Source organism: Chaetodon trifascialis, chromosome 18 (assembly GCF_039877785.1).
Source record: "Chaetodon trifascialis isolate fChaTrf1 chromosome 18, fChaTrf1.hap1, whole genome shotgun sequence".
Classification (NCBI taxonomy): domain Eukaryota; kingdom Metazoa; phylum Chordata; class Actinopteri; order Chaetodontiformes; family Chaetodontidae; genus Chaetodon; species Chaetodon trifascialis.
The window spans coordinates 22299954-22312804 of record NC_092073.1 but is presented as its reverse complement, the minus strand read 5'-3'; the positions used below and the strand labels follow the sequence as shown (position 1 = coordinate 22312804).

General features: G+C 52.7%; 1 protein-coding gene across 4 annotated transcripts in view; it reads left to right on the top strand.

Moving 5' to 3' along the window:
* Positions 1–12851, top strand: part of LOC139346628 (disco-interacting protein 2 homolog C-like) — a 39058-nt gene that overhangs the window by 19657 nt on the left and 6550 nt on the right. For all 4 annotated transcript variants that reach the window (XM_070985801.1, XM_070985800.1, XM_070985802.1 and 1 more), the window contains 23 exons: positions 555–752; positions 1452–1543; positions 2225–2335; positions 3205–3328; positions 3775–3884; positions 4272–4374; positions 4458–4522; positions 4748–4841; positions 4949–5068; positions 6541–6655; positions 6993–7132; positions 8035–8171; positions 8462–8670; positions 9124–9238; positions 9322–9523; positions 9663–9763; positions 9953–10033; positions 10165–10288; positions 10401–10522; positions 10783–10894; positions 11178–11287; positions 11581–11711; positions 12174–12342. In XM_070985801.1, coding sequence (XP_070841902.1) covers positions 555–752; positions 1452–1543; positions 2225–2335; positions 3205–3328; positions 3775–3884; positions 4272–4374; positions 4458–4522; positions 4748–4841; positions 4949–5068; positions 6541–6655; positions 6993–7132; positions 8035–8171; positions 8462–8670; positions 9124–9238; positions 9322–9523; positions 9663–9763; positions 9953–10033; positions 10165–10288; positions 10401–10522; positions 10783–10894; positions 11178–11287; positions 11581–11711; positions 12174–12342 — 2885 coding nt within the window. The remainder of the gene's footprint in view (positions 1–554; positions 753–1451; positions 1544–2224; positions 2336–3204; positions 3329–3774; positions 3885–4271; positions 4375–4457; positions 4523–4747; positions 4842–4948; positions 5069–6540; positions 6656–6992; positions 7133–8034; positions 8172–8461; positions 8671–9123; positions 9239–9321; positions 9524–9662; positions 9764–9952; positions 10034–10164; positions 10289–10400; positions 10523–10782; positions 10895–11177; positions 11288–11580; positions 11712–12173; positions 12343–12851) is intronic.

The window sequence follows — 12851 nt, the reverse complement described above, 5'->3', positions numbered from 1 at the left end:
TATTGTCACATGACCAGCATTTACGCTGCGTCCCGTCTCACGTGATAAAGGTTCGTTGACGATGATATTTCGTCATAATTTTTGCTAACGAAGGCGACGCAAATCCTCACCACCCGGCTGCGTCCTCTGTCTTCGTCTCCTCGTTTCCACTCTGCGTTTTAGTTTTAGTTTTTCAGAAAAAGCTCTTTTTTCTGCTTTCAGCTGTAACGTGTTGATTGTTTGGATCGAAGGTGTCGACTGGTGTTGATGCAGTGGCTCAGGTTGACCCCCCCCTTGCCCCCCCGCCGCCTCTCTCTGCTCTCTAAACTGCACATTAAAGGGAATCAGCTGTCCACTCACACATTTTACAAATTCCCACAGTACATCTGTGTTAATAACAAGTACGCTAATGAGTTATCGGCGTATCTGAGTGTGATGACGACTTCTCTGCAGCCGCCTCGCTGCGCCGGCTTTGGCTAAACGTCTCCATGTGTCGTTTCCTCGAGCAGCAGACAAACAGCAGCTAAGGTCTGCGAGCTGCTCTCTGATGTCTTTGCTCGTCTCCTCGTCTCCAGTCCAGCAGCCGGACCCCAATCAGCCGCGGCCGGAGGGGGCGGAGATGATGCCGGTGCGGGGCGAGGCGCTGGGGGTGGTCACCAACTGGCCCCCGTCCCTGGAGGCTGCGCTCCAACGCTGGGGAACCATCTCCCCGAAAGCCCCCTGCCTCACCAGCCTGGACACGGCGGGGAAGCCGCTCTACGTCCTCACATACGGTAAAGAGACAGTTCAGTTGTTCTGCTGATGCTCTCAGACGACGTTCCTCTGAAACTGGAAGAAAAACAAGAATCGCAGCAGACAGATGAGATACAGCTGGATGATCACACAGATCCACACGTTCAGATGAAGACACGAGGTGTTATTTCATGTCTTTCAGGTGTTTCAGTGCTCGAAATGAAGCAGCATTTAGACCCTGACGGTCACTAAAAGTCTCCACAGATTCAGGATCAGACTCAGCTCTGAAGACGACATGTTGTTCTGGTCGATATGAAAATGGGTCAAGCTGAGCATCAGTTGATGTTTTTCAGGCCTGTTGTGGGTAAACGTGGCCCGTGTTTCTGTGTTTCTGAGGACGATCCGTCACCGCAGAGTGCTGATGGTGCTCAGGTGTGCAGGTTAGCATCATCATGCCAGAGAAACAGCTCCAGCAGCCGTCAGCAGGGACTTTTTTAAGCGTGGTGCACCTGTCCGCCACGAGCGCATCAGACCACACTTACCTCTGAATCTAATCCAGACAGCGCAGAGCTGATTCTCTGCTGACCTCTCCTGACCGCTGACAGCTCCTAAATGTCCTCACTTCAGGCAGTCTTTGTCTTTCATCGACCGCGTCCTCAGAATAGACGTCCAGGAACACACACTTTCATCCTGTGAGCGCTCTCTCTCACACCCTCGTATCCTGTGTCCGCTCCCTGCAGGGAAGCTGTGGTCTCGCAGCATCAAGCTCGCCTACAACATCCTCCACAAACTGGGCAGCAAGCAGGAGCCCATGGTGCGACCGGGGGACCGGGTGAGTCACGCTCCTCCGCTGGTCTTTGTGCTTGTTTCAGTGCGGCAGCGTCGTTGGTTTGTTTGTTTGTTGTTCTCCTTTTAGAAAATTACATGTTTGTTCATGTGTTGTTTGTGTTCCTTCCAAATTAAACTAACAACTGCATGTTTTTCTGTTGAAATCATGTTTAAAGGCAGAATTCATGGTTCATTTCATGGAAATAAAATAATCGTTGGTGTTGTTGCTGAGAAGATTGATCCCAGCCTCATGTCTGCACACAAGATATGAGTTAGCGTAGCTTAGCATAAAGCAGCTCTGTCCATCATTAACATTAATGTCTGAAGCTCACTAATTCTAATCCTTTCTATGGTTTGTTTAATCTGTTCAGAGAGCGAAGTCTTTCCTCCTGTTTCCCGTCTTAATGCTAAGCTAAGCTAAGCTAAGCTAATCACCTGCTGGCTCCAGATTCATACTGAACTCTTAGCAAAAAAAAGCAAATCAGGGTATTTCCAAAAAGTCAAAGTGTTCCTTTAAACTTATAATTTCTTGGTTTTGAGGTTTCTGATCTCCACAGCTGTTCGTAAAGTTCACATCAGAGGGTTTTCTCTGCTTTTTTAGCCGTGAGCTTTGCTAATGTTTAGAAATGGGCTGGTTCTCGTTTCCATCATGGCTGACACCGGCTCCTGCCCCTCCCTCTCCCAGGTGGCGTTGGTGTTTCCTAACAACGACCCCGTGGCCTTCATGGTGGCCTTCTACGGCTGTCTGCTGGCTGAGGTGGTCCCCGTTCCTATAGAGGTCCCCCTGAGTCGTAAGGTACTTCCTGAAACCCCACTGAATGTTTTCTTTCAATGACACAGAGCGGCCGTCGCCCGGCTGTCCGTCGCCATCGCCGCTGCTCTCTAATCCCTTTTCATCAGCGTTGGGTTCGATGTTATTCCATAGGATTAGTTTCTCTGTGGGAGGTCAGGTGATTTCATTTTTACAGCACCGCTGTGATGTTAATCCTCTCCGCCTCGGCCGCGTCCGTCCTCCGCCTCGTACCCCGGAGCGCCAGCCTCCCTCCTGTTCGCGTGGCCGTTGAAACGATGCTTCGCATCTTCTGTCTCAGCCGTTCAGCAGAAACCCAACATGTCTGACAAGCTGGAAACCAGCCGTCCTCCTCCGTGAGGCTCCGTCATCAGTGAGGTCACAGCTGTTGATCGCGGCGCCATCACGTCCTGCGACCTGAAGGATGGAAGTCTGTGACAAAAAGCTTCCTGTGGTTACACGCCGATGACCTCTGCAGCAGAAAACGGCTTCTCCTGCATGCTGGCCGCCGCTCTTCAACCCTTCCCCCATCCTACGTTTGTGCTGCAGGATTTTCCATAAAATTTCTGTTCGGCTGGAGAAACACCGCAGCTGTCACCGTTATCGCTGTGTGTGTGTGTGTGTGTGTGTGTGTGTGTGTGTGTGTGTGTGTGTGTGTGTGTGTGTGTGTGTGTGTGTGTGTGTGTGTGTGTGTGTGTGTGTGTGTGTGTGTGTGTGTGTGTGTGTGTGTGTGTGTGTGTGTGTGTGTGTGTGTGTGAGACCAGTCCAGTTATCCCTCGATCAGCATTAGATCCGTTTATTTAAAGCAGAAAGCAGATGGAGACTGATTTCTGAGCACAGAGGTAACCGCCTGCCCTCCCTTTGTCGTCCAATAGGATGCCGGCAGCCAGCAGATCGGATTCCTGTTGGGCAGCTGTGGCGTTACCGTGGCGCTGACCAGTGACGCCTGCCACAAGGGTCTGCCTAAGAGCGCAACAGGCGAGATCCCCCAGTTCAAAGGTCAGAGCGAAGACCATCAATCATCAGAGGAGGGGGAGGCCTGAGGGGTCTGTGTGGGGGAGGGACGGCCTGTCTGTCTCTCTGTGTCTCTGTCTGTCTCTGTCTGCCTGCCTGTCTGTCCGTCCATCTGCCTGCCTGTCTGTCCGTCCATCTGCCTGCCTGTCTGTCTCTGTGTCTCTGTCTACCTGTCTGTGTGTCTCTCTGTGTCTCTGTCTGCCTCTCTGTGTGTCTCTCTGTCTGTCTGTCTGTCCGTCCATCTGCCTGCCTGCCTGTCTGTCTCTGTCTCTCTGTCTGTCTGTCTGTTTGTCTGTCTGTCTGTCTGAGGTGTGCAGCATCGGACAGTCAGAGTCAGAGAGAGCTGCTGATGGACTGATCGATCGATCGATCGATTGGTTGTACAGCGTGTTTCTCAGACTTCCTCCCTCTGCCTCGCTCGCTCTCTGCAGGTTGGCCCAAGCTGCTGTGGTTCGTGACGGAGTCGAAGCACCTCTCCAAACCGCCCAGAGACTGGTTCCCTCACATCAAAGACGCCAACAACGACACGGCTTACATCGAGGTGAGCGACGGGACGACTGACACACACCAGACAGCCGAGAGACGTCCTCACTGTGGACGCCTGAACGGCAGCTGCAGCTCAGCCTGTCCCTCTGTCTCTCTGTCTGTGCTGCGTTTAATGACTGAGGTCACTGTAGTTTACTGTAGTTTGCTTCTGAAATAACAGGAAGAGATTAGTTTTGATATCAGCTGCTGTACAAACTGTCTCATCTCTGACAATCAGCCTGAAGTCCACCTGCTTTCAGAGCGTCTGGAGCTGCTGGAAATGTAAAGCTTGGCTTAACTTGATTATTTATTTCCAGCTCGTCTCCGTTTTATGTCTTTGTTGATTGAACCAATCGCCTCGCTCTGCTCTGCCGTCACTGATGGTCTGTTGTTTGTCTCCCAGTATAAAACCTGTAAAGACGGCAGCGTGCTGGGAGTCACTGTGACGAGGATCGCTCTGCTCACACACTGCCAGGCGCTCACGCAGTCCTGCAGCTACACCGAGGGTAGGCGTGCACGCACACACACACACACACGCAGGTTCAGTCTCCAGCCTTCGCTCTTTAACCCCGTCCCTCTCTGTCTGCAGCGGAGACCATCGTGAACGTCCTGGACTTTAAGAAGGACGTGGGCCTGTGGCACGGCATCCTGACGGTAAGACGAGCCGCCCGCTGGAGGTCATGACCTTCACTTCCTGTTTGCTTTCACCCTCACCTGTGATCTGTAGGTGAAGGCAGGTTGACAGATTGGTGTGATAGAAGTTTTTCAGGGAGTAAAAGCTTGTAAAATACACACAGAGAGAGTCAGAAACATGTTGAAGGAGATAATTGAATGAGCTTTAAATGTTGATGTGCCATCGTGTGTGTGTGCGCCCTGCAGAGCGTGATGAACATGATGCACGTGATCAGCGTCCCCTACTCGCTGATGAAGGTCAACCCTCTGTCATGGATCCAGAAAGTCTGCCAGTACAAAGGTCAGACACACGCTCCACCTGCCGCTCGGCTCAGTCCGCTGGCTGCTTCCACCTGTCCGTCAAACACCTTAAATGCTAATTTCCTGTCCGTGTGTGTGTGTGTGCAGCCAAGGTGGCGTGTGTGAAGTCCAGAGACATGCACTGGGCTCTGGTGGCCCACAAAGACCAGAAGGACATCAACCTGAGCTCGCTGCGCATGCTGCTGGTGGCCGACGGATCAAACCCTTGTAAGGTCGCGCTGGGCCTCGGGGGCGGAGCTCCTCCGCTAACGGGGACTTTAGAGAGCCGCGTTTGAGGCGGAGGATGTCAGGGAGATGGATCAACTCTCCGGGGAAGTCAGGAAACTGGGTCACTTTACAGGAATAGAGCAGAATGTGTCCGACTGCGCACATTTGGTACAATACATGGTTTTCAGTCCAGCTGCAGTCGGAAATATAACTTCAGAAACCAGGAAATTATAGTTATACTGACTCCTTTTTCGTTTTTTAGCTCCTTAACTACAAATTACATGTTGTTTACTTCACTGCTCGCCACAACAACTTCTCTCTGTGTCCTAGCTGCTCTCACTTTGACTCAGCAGCAGCTCGCAGACACTTGAAACGTGCGTGACGTTGATGATCCGCCAGTGATTCATTAGTTTGGTGCCTTCTTTGACACGTTTGCTCCACCGGCATGTAGCGATGTAGCCGTTAGCAGGCGCCGCCCGAGAGTCAGGAGCTGAGCTGCAGAGCTTTAATTCAAGAGGCAGCAAGAGCAGCCATTTTTAAAATGGATTTCAGCGTCTGACCAAGAGAGCGAGTTACAGACAAACAGCGCGTGTCAGGACACAAATATGTCCACTGGACAGACAGGCTGAAACCATGAAGAGCATTTCTCATTCAGTCAAACAAAGCAGTATTATACAGTAGGACAAACTGTGTACTTTTACTGTGCTGGACAGACTTCAGACCTGACTCGTCAGTTCAAAACATTTGGCTGAAATGGGAAGAAGGATCCTTCAAAGTAAAGTTACTAATACATGTACTCAAGTCCTGCACTTCAGTGCAATTTTGAGGTACTTTTACTTGAGTATTTTCATTTTTTGCTGTTCTCTGCTTCTAGTTCACGACATCTCAGAGGTAAATATTTGGTGGTGAAACAAAAAAAACACATAAAGATTAAAGGAGTTTCCAAACATTTTGCCCTTTGACCTCTCACCGTGAGTCCGTGTGTACTTCAGGGGCCTCGGCACGTTTCAGATGTCTGGAAGCTGCAGAGAGAAGTTTCCCGTCTGTCCTCACATGTTTCCATTTAAGTCACATCTCGAGGCTCAAAGAGGCACGACTGTCCAATATTTCACAGAGAGGAGATGATAGATAAAAACAGGAGAGGCGAGACCCTTTGAAGGGGCCAGAGCCCGGGTTCGGGCCCCTTCAGAGCGGCCTCTGCTCACGCCTGCATGGAGAAACTGTAACTGAAAGCCCAGCAGAGGCTGTGGATGTGGAGCGCAGTGACGGTTTGTGGGATGAAACGCTGCCAACCGTCAAAGGCACAAAACGTTCCTCTGAGTGTTTCAGTGTCATTCAGGGAGTTCAGCAGTGTTTTTAGTAACTCAGCTGCTCAGTACGTCTGATGTGTGTTTGCTCTGCGTGACCTCGTCGGTCTTTGTGTCTGACGGGTCGTGTCCGTCTCTGTCTCCGTGTCCGTCTCCGTCCGTCAGGGTCCATCTCCTCCTGCGACGCCTTCCTCAACGTCTTTCAGACCAAAGGCCTGAGAGCCGACGTCATCTGTCCCTGTGCCAGCTCCCCCGAGGCGCTGACGGTGGCCATCAGGAGGTACGTGCACACACAAACGCGCACACGCACACACACACACACGCTCTCAGCCCTGCTTTACATTATGCAAACCTGTGTCTCACCTGTACAAACACATCCACAGAGTCCACACTGCAAACACACAAAGAAATGAAGCCACGTCCAGTTTCTCTCTGCAGCACACAGCCGCCATCAGAGGAGGCCACAGATCCATCAATAACTAATCAATCGATCACAGATCAGCACAGAGCTGCACGGTGAAACAGAGGAATGAGTCTCTCTCCAGCTCAGCGACCAGCACACACCCGCCCTGCGTGTGTGTTAACGACAGTCTGATGTGTGTGTGTTTGGCGTTCAGGCCGGTGGAGGACAGCAGCCAGCCTCCGGGCCGAGGCGTCCTCTCCATGCAGGGTCTGACCTACGGGGTGGTCCGGGTGGACACCGAGGAGCGTCTGTCGGTCCTCACCGTGCAGGACGTCGGCACGGTCGCACCGGGAGGTACGGCTGTGTGTGTGTGTGTGTGTGTGTGTGTGTGTGTGTGTGTGTGTGTGTGTGTGTGTGTGTGTGTGTGTGTGTGTGTGTGTGTGTGTGTGTGTGTGTTTGGAGGGATGGAAATTCGCTGCCTCGTGTTGATCTTATTTATTTTCATTTCACTTTAAATGGACTCTAAACTTTGTACAACAGGAGGCTCACAGCTCTTTTAGGACTGAATGTCTGCCGTCTGTCCTCATCACCTGAGCTTTGTCTCTGCAGACAAAGTCACACAGAGCATAAAAAGGCTTTTAGGACAGAATGAATCATCGGCTCTCGTCCCGACGAGGACGCCGCAGGCGCCGGTGACTTCGGTGCCTGGCTTTCATTCATTTCTATTAAGGCTGCAGCTACCCGTTATCTTCATCATCAGTGAGTCAACAGATTATGTTCTCGATCAGTGGAGATCAATAAAACAAAACGTCCAGTTAAGTGTCAGAAAAAGATGAAGGAAAGCAGAAAATGTTCGTATTCAGACGCTTGAACCAGCCAATCAGCCGAGTGTTTGTGAAGGTCTGATAATCCGTGAAGCAGTCAGTAATCTGCAGGAGGAGGCGTGCTGATCAAACACGCAGCCAATCAAACGGCTCTGCCACACACCTTTTCCTCTACAGCGCTCACTTCCTGTCGCTGTCAACTCGCACCACCTGGTGTTCAGCACGGGAACTACACCCACGCCGACTCCAGCAGGACGCTGGTTTAGTGTTGACAGACGTGAGTCGACGTCAGAGCTGTGTTAGAGCAGGCGGCGTTAAGCTCAGGCTGTGATGGCTGATGCTGGACCTGGTGGGACATTGATCATCGTTAAGGACTCTCAAAGGCATTAACCCCCCCCCCCATTTGTCCCCGTGTCTCTCGTCCCTCTCCAGGCCTGGCATGTGTGGTGAAACCAGAAGGCGTCCCTCAGCTCTGTCAGACGGACGAGATTGGCGAGCTCTGCGTCTGCTCCATCGCCACCGGCACCTCCTACTACGGCCTCACCGGCATGACGAAGAACACCTTCGAGGTGTGTGTGCAGCGCGCGCGTGTGTGTGTGTATGTGTGTGTGCAGTGCGCGCGCGTGTGTGTGTGTGTGCAAGGCTGACCTCGTCTGCTGTCGGTTTGTGGCTTAAACGTAAAGTTTGGTCTCATCTTGAAACGTTACGATGCTTTAAAAACAGGCTCAGCAGGAGACGAATGAACGCTGTCGTCCTCCTCGTGACTCACTGCAGGCAGAATGTTTCAGAAGAACATGAAGCAGCAGCTGACACATAAAGGTTAAAACTCTCTGAAATCTGATTGGCTGTGTGTCTGCAGGTGTACCCGGTGAGCTCCGGCGGGGGGCTGATCAGCGAGTACGCCTTCGTGCGGACCGGCCTGCTGGGCTTCGTCGGGCCCGGGGGCCTCGTCTTCATCACCGGCAAGATGGACGGACTCATCATGGTGAGCGGGCGGAGGCACAACGCCGATGACATCGTCGCCACGGCGCTGGCGGTCGAGCCAATGAAATTCGTCTACAGGGGCAGGTGAGCGGGAGGTGGGGGGGGTCTGTGGGGGTCCACGTTTGATGAGCAGATACGACCTGAAGCAGGCTGAGTGTGTGTGTGTGTGTGTGTGTGTGTGTGTGTGTGTGTGTGTGTGTGTGTGTGTGTGTGTGTGTGTGTGTGTGCGGCTCCATCCTTTCTTTGTTTGTCTATATGTTTCATTACTGACGGTGCCGAAGGGCCGTCTGTTTGCTGACAACATGCTCTGAACAAATCAGCTGAGTGTTTGTCGTCGGACTGTTTGGTGTGTGTTATCCACACACACACACACACACACACACACACACACACACACACACACACCCTGCGTGAAGCTGCGTGGACTCTCTGTGGACGGAGATGGAGCCTTCGTCTGAAAGCGAGTGAACAGACAGACATTCGGCCTCGTCCTGCTGCTGAGGACGGAGGTAAAGGTCTCCGGTCTCGTCCCTGCAGGATAGCGGTGTTCTCCGTGACGGTGCTGAGGGACGAGAGGATCGTGGTGGTGGCGGAGCAGAGGCCCGACTCCACGGAGGAGGACAGCTTCCAGTGGATGAGCCGGGTGCTGCAGGTAAACGACACAAGAAGACGGCGTTTATGACCGTAGTCACTGCTCAGTCTGTCCTCTAACTGTCCCCCGTCTCCGTCTCTCAGGCCATAGACAGCATCCACGGTGTGGGTGTGTTCTGCCTGGCTCTGGTCCCGGCCAACACTCTGCCTAAGACTCCCCTGGGCGGCATCCACCTGTCAGAGATCAAGCAGCTGTACCTGGAGGGGGGGCTGCACCCCTGTAACGTCCTCATGTGCCCCCACACCTGCGTCACCAACCTGCCCAAACCCCGGCAGAAACAACCAGGTGGGAGCGTCGCCGCCGCTCCGACACGTATGAACTTTACATGTCTGCCAGGTGATGTGCTTACGCTGTGTGTGTGTGCGTGTCTGTGTGTGTGTGCGTGTGTGCGTGTCTGTGTGTGTGTGTGTGTGTGCGCGCACAGAGATCGGACCTGCCTCTGTGATGGTGGGGAATCTGGTGTCAGGGAAGAGGATCGCTCAGGCCAGCGGCAGAGATTTGGGACAGACTGACGACAATGACCAGGTGACACACACACACACACACACACACACACACACACACACACACACACACACACACACACAGAACTGTCTAAACTGTCTCAAAGGCCAGTCATGGTTTCAGCTGTGCGATGAAGAGCAGGCGTCAGTGTGCTGAGCACAGAGCCGTTCAGGGAGTGTTTGTGATCACGCCTCTGATGGTCTTCCTCAGTTCCTGTTCCTGTCGGAGGTTCTGCAGTGGAGGGCTCAGACCACACCAGACCACGTCCTCTACACCCTGCTCAGCTCCCGGGTAACACACACACCTCTGGTCTCATGAGCTCACCAGTTTATGAAGCACAAACCTTTAATCTAAGAATGAAACTTAAAGTCTGTCTTTCTCTGCCGTCCCTTCCTCCCGTGCTCCCCCCTCCCCTCCACCAGGGGGCGGTGTCCAGCTCCCTCACCTGCCTGCAGCTCCATAAGAGGGCGGAGCGGGTGGCGGCTCTGCTGATGGAGAGAGGAGGTCTGCAGGAGGGGGACCACGTGGCTCTGGTCTACCCACCAGGTGGGAATGACGCTCGCTCGTTTACTGAACAACATGACGTAACAAGATGTTAGATAGAAACTGAACTGACGGTGTGTGTGTGTGTGTGTGTGTGTGTGCGTGTGTCCTGCAGGCATCGACCTCATCGCCGCCTTCTACGGCAGCCTGTACGCCGGCTGCGTCCCCATCACGGTGCGACCGCCTCACCCTCAGAACATCTCCACCACGCTGCCCACCGTCAAGATGATCGTCGAGGTCGAGAACCTTTCTGCTGCTGATCACAGACAGACCATAATACTCTGCTGGCTTAACGCTGGTCGTCATGTGACCCTGACTGTCATCACGCATTTTCCCTGTTTGCTTTGCATCATTTTATCCATTATCAGAGGTTAACGAGTGCCTGTAAGAACAGCCCTCCAGCTGCTACTGCTGTCGCTGACCTCTGACCTTCTCGAGGGTCTTCATCATGTTGTTGTGTAGCTGCAGTCTAAAGGTGCGTCCGTCTCTCTCTGCAGGTCAGTCACTCGGCCTGCGTGATGACCACAGGGGTCATCTGTAAGCTGCTGCGCTCTAAGGAGGCCACGGCCACGGTGGACATCAGGAACTGGCCTCCTGTCCTCGACACCGGTGAGCCGCTGTCCTCACAAACACACAAAGCTCTTCTTCCGTCAGCAGGAAGAAAAATCGCATCCAAAATGTTTGGAAAGAAAAGGTTTTTCACTGATTTCAAAGGGGCAGGTCAGAAAACATCTGCGACAAACACCTTTAAAATGTGATGCAAAGCTGCTGCAGCTGCACTGCAGGTTCAGCCTGAGGTCAGCGTTCCTGAGCGGAGCATGACTCAGCAGAGTGTAATAAAACAAACGTGTGTGTGTGTGTGTGTGCGTGTGCGTGTGTGTGTGTGCTGCAGATGACCTGCCAAAGAAGAAGCCTCCAGCTCTCTATAAGCCCACCAACCCCGACGGCCTGGCCTATCTGGACTTCAGCGTGTCCACGACCGGCATGCTGGCCGGAGTTCAGGTCAGCTCAGCGTTAATCCTGATCCCCGAGCAGCTTCTCGCCTGCACAGACTTCCTCCTTTTTTCATTTATTCGTTAAAACCGGGCTGTCAGAGCAGTGGACACGCAGAGTAAAAGCCTCGAGGCTCGCTGTAGAGACCACAGCCTTTTCCTCATCAGCGTGAAATGAGCACCAAGCAGCAGACGTGATTCACAAACTGAATGGAGCACGTCCGCCTGTTTCCAGAGGAAAGTCCCTCAGAAAGAAAGAGTTTTAAGGTTGTTGTCTCTCCGTCTCTCACTCGCTCTCTCCAGATGTCCCATAATGCAGTTGGGGCCTTCTGCCGGTCGGTGAAGCTGCAGTGTGAGCTGTACCCGTCCAGAGAAGTGGCCATCTGTCTGGACCCGTACTGCGGCCTCGGCTTTGTCCTCTGGTGTCTCTGCAGGTTGGTGTCTCGTCTGCTAACACGCCTTAAACTGGTCCGTGTCCGACCCCTGCAGCCGGGGATCGAACACGCGGTGGACAGATGTCACATGAAGGTGTCCCGCTCAGGCGTCCATGTTCAGGACACTCAAATCATGTTTCATGTCAAAGATGTCCACCGTCCTTTAATAAGAAGAGTCACTGTGTTTCTACGATGTTTATCTGCGATGACTTTAAATCTTCACGTCTGCTCTGTTTTAAATCCTCAGCTCATAAATTGTGAACTTGGTGAGAGCAGATTTCTGCTGCTGGACGTCTTATAAATAAAACAGACGGCAAATCATTTTGGGGATGAGGACGTCTCGTCCCCTCAGTGACTCTAAAGCAGCTATAAGTCACATTTACACCTGACTGGTGGAGTAGGTTTCTGTGGGAAACACGTCTGGATGTGACGAAGTCTAAGTGTGTGTTGTGTTTTGTGCAGTGTGTATTCAGGCCACCAGTCCATCCTGATTCCCCCGGTGGAGCTGGAGTCCAACCCGGCGCTGTGGCTGCTGGCCGTCAGCCAGCTGAGGGTGCGAGACACCTTCTGCTCCTACAGCGTCATGGAGCTGTGCACCAAAGGACTGGGCCTGCAGACCGAGGCGCTCAAGGTCAGCCGGACAGACAGAGTACACGTCCGTCCCCTCTTAGGTTACACAGTTCAACCGCAGGACGTTTCCCAGGAGGACGCAGATATTTATTCACCTCCATTCAGGTTCTGGATCCTGATCCCAAAAGTCTGACGGCAGGCCGTCGTCTTTACCTCCGTCCTCAGTCTGATTCTTCATGAGCGCCGCTCGTATCAGTGTTAACATGAAGGTCTCATTGACGGGACGATCAGTCAAAAAAAGACAGACAGACTTTGAGACAGAGAGGGAGCAACAGAAGTTAATATTCTGATTATTTGTATGATTGTTTTACACAAACTGAAGCAGGAATAAAAATAACCATAAAAGACATTTTCATGCGTTATCAGTCCAACCAGCGCAGAGACAGACGGGGACTCTGGGTCAGACCTGGAGCTGCTGTGGACTCTGAACTGTTGGATCTAAAAGGGCTTCTGGACCTGGTTCCTCCTCGTACCTCAGACTGTGGTCAATGAGCCCGATCATCAGTGATT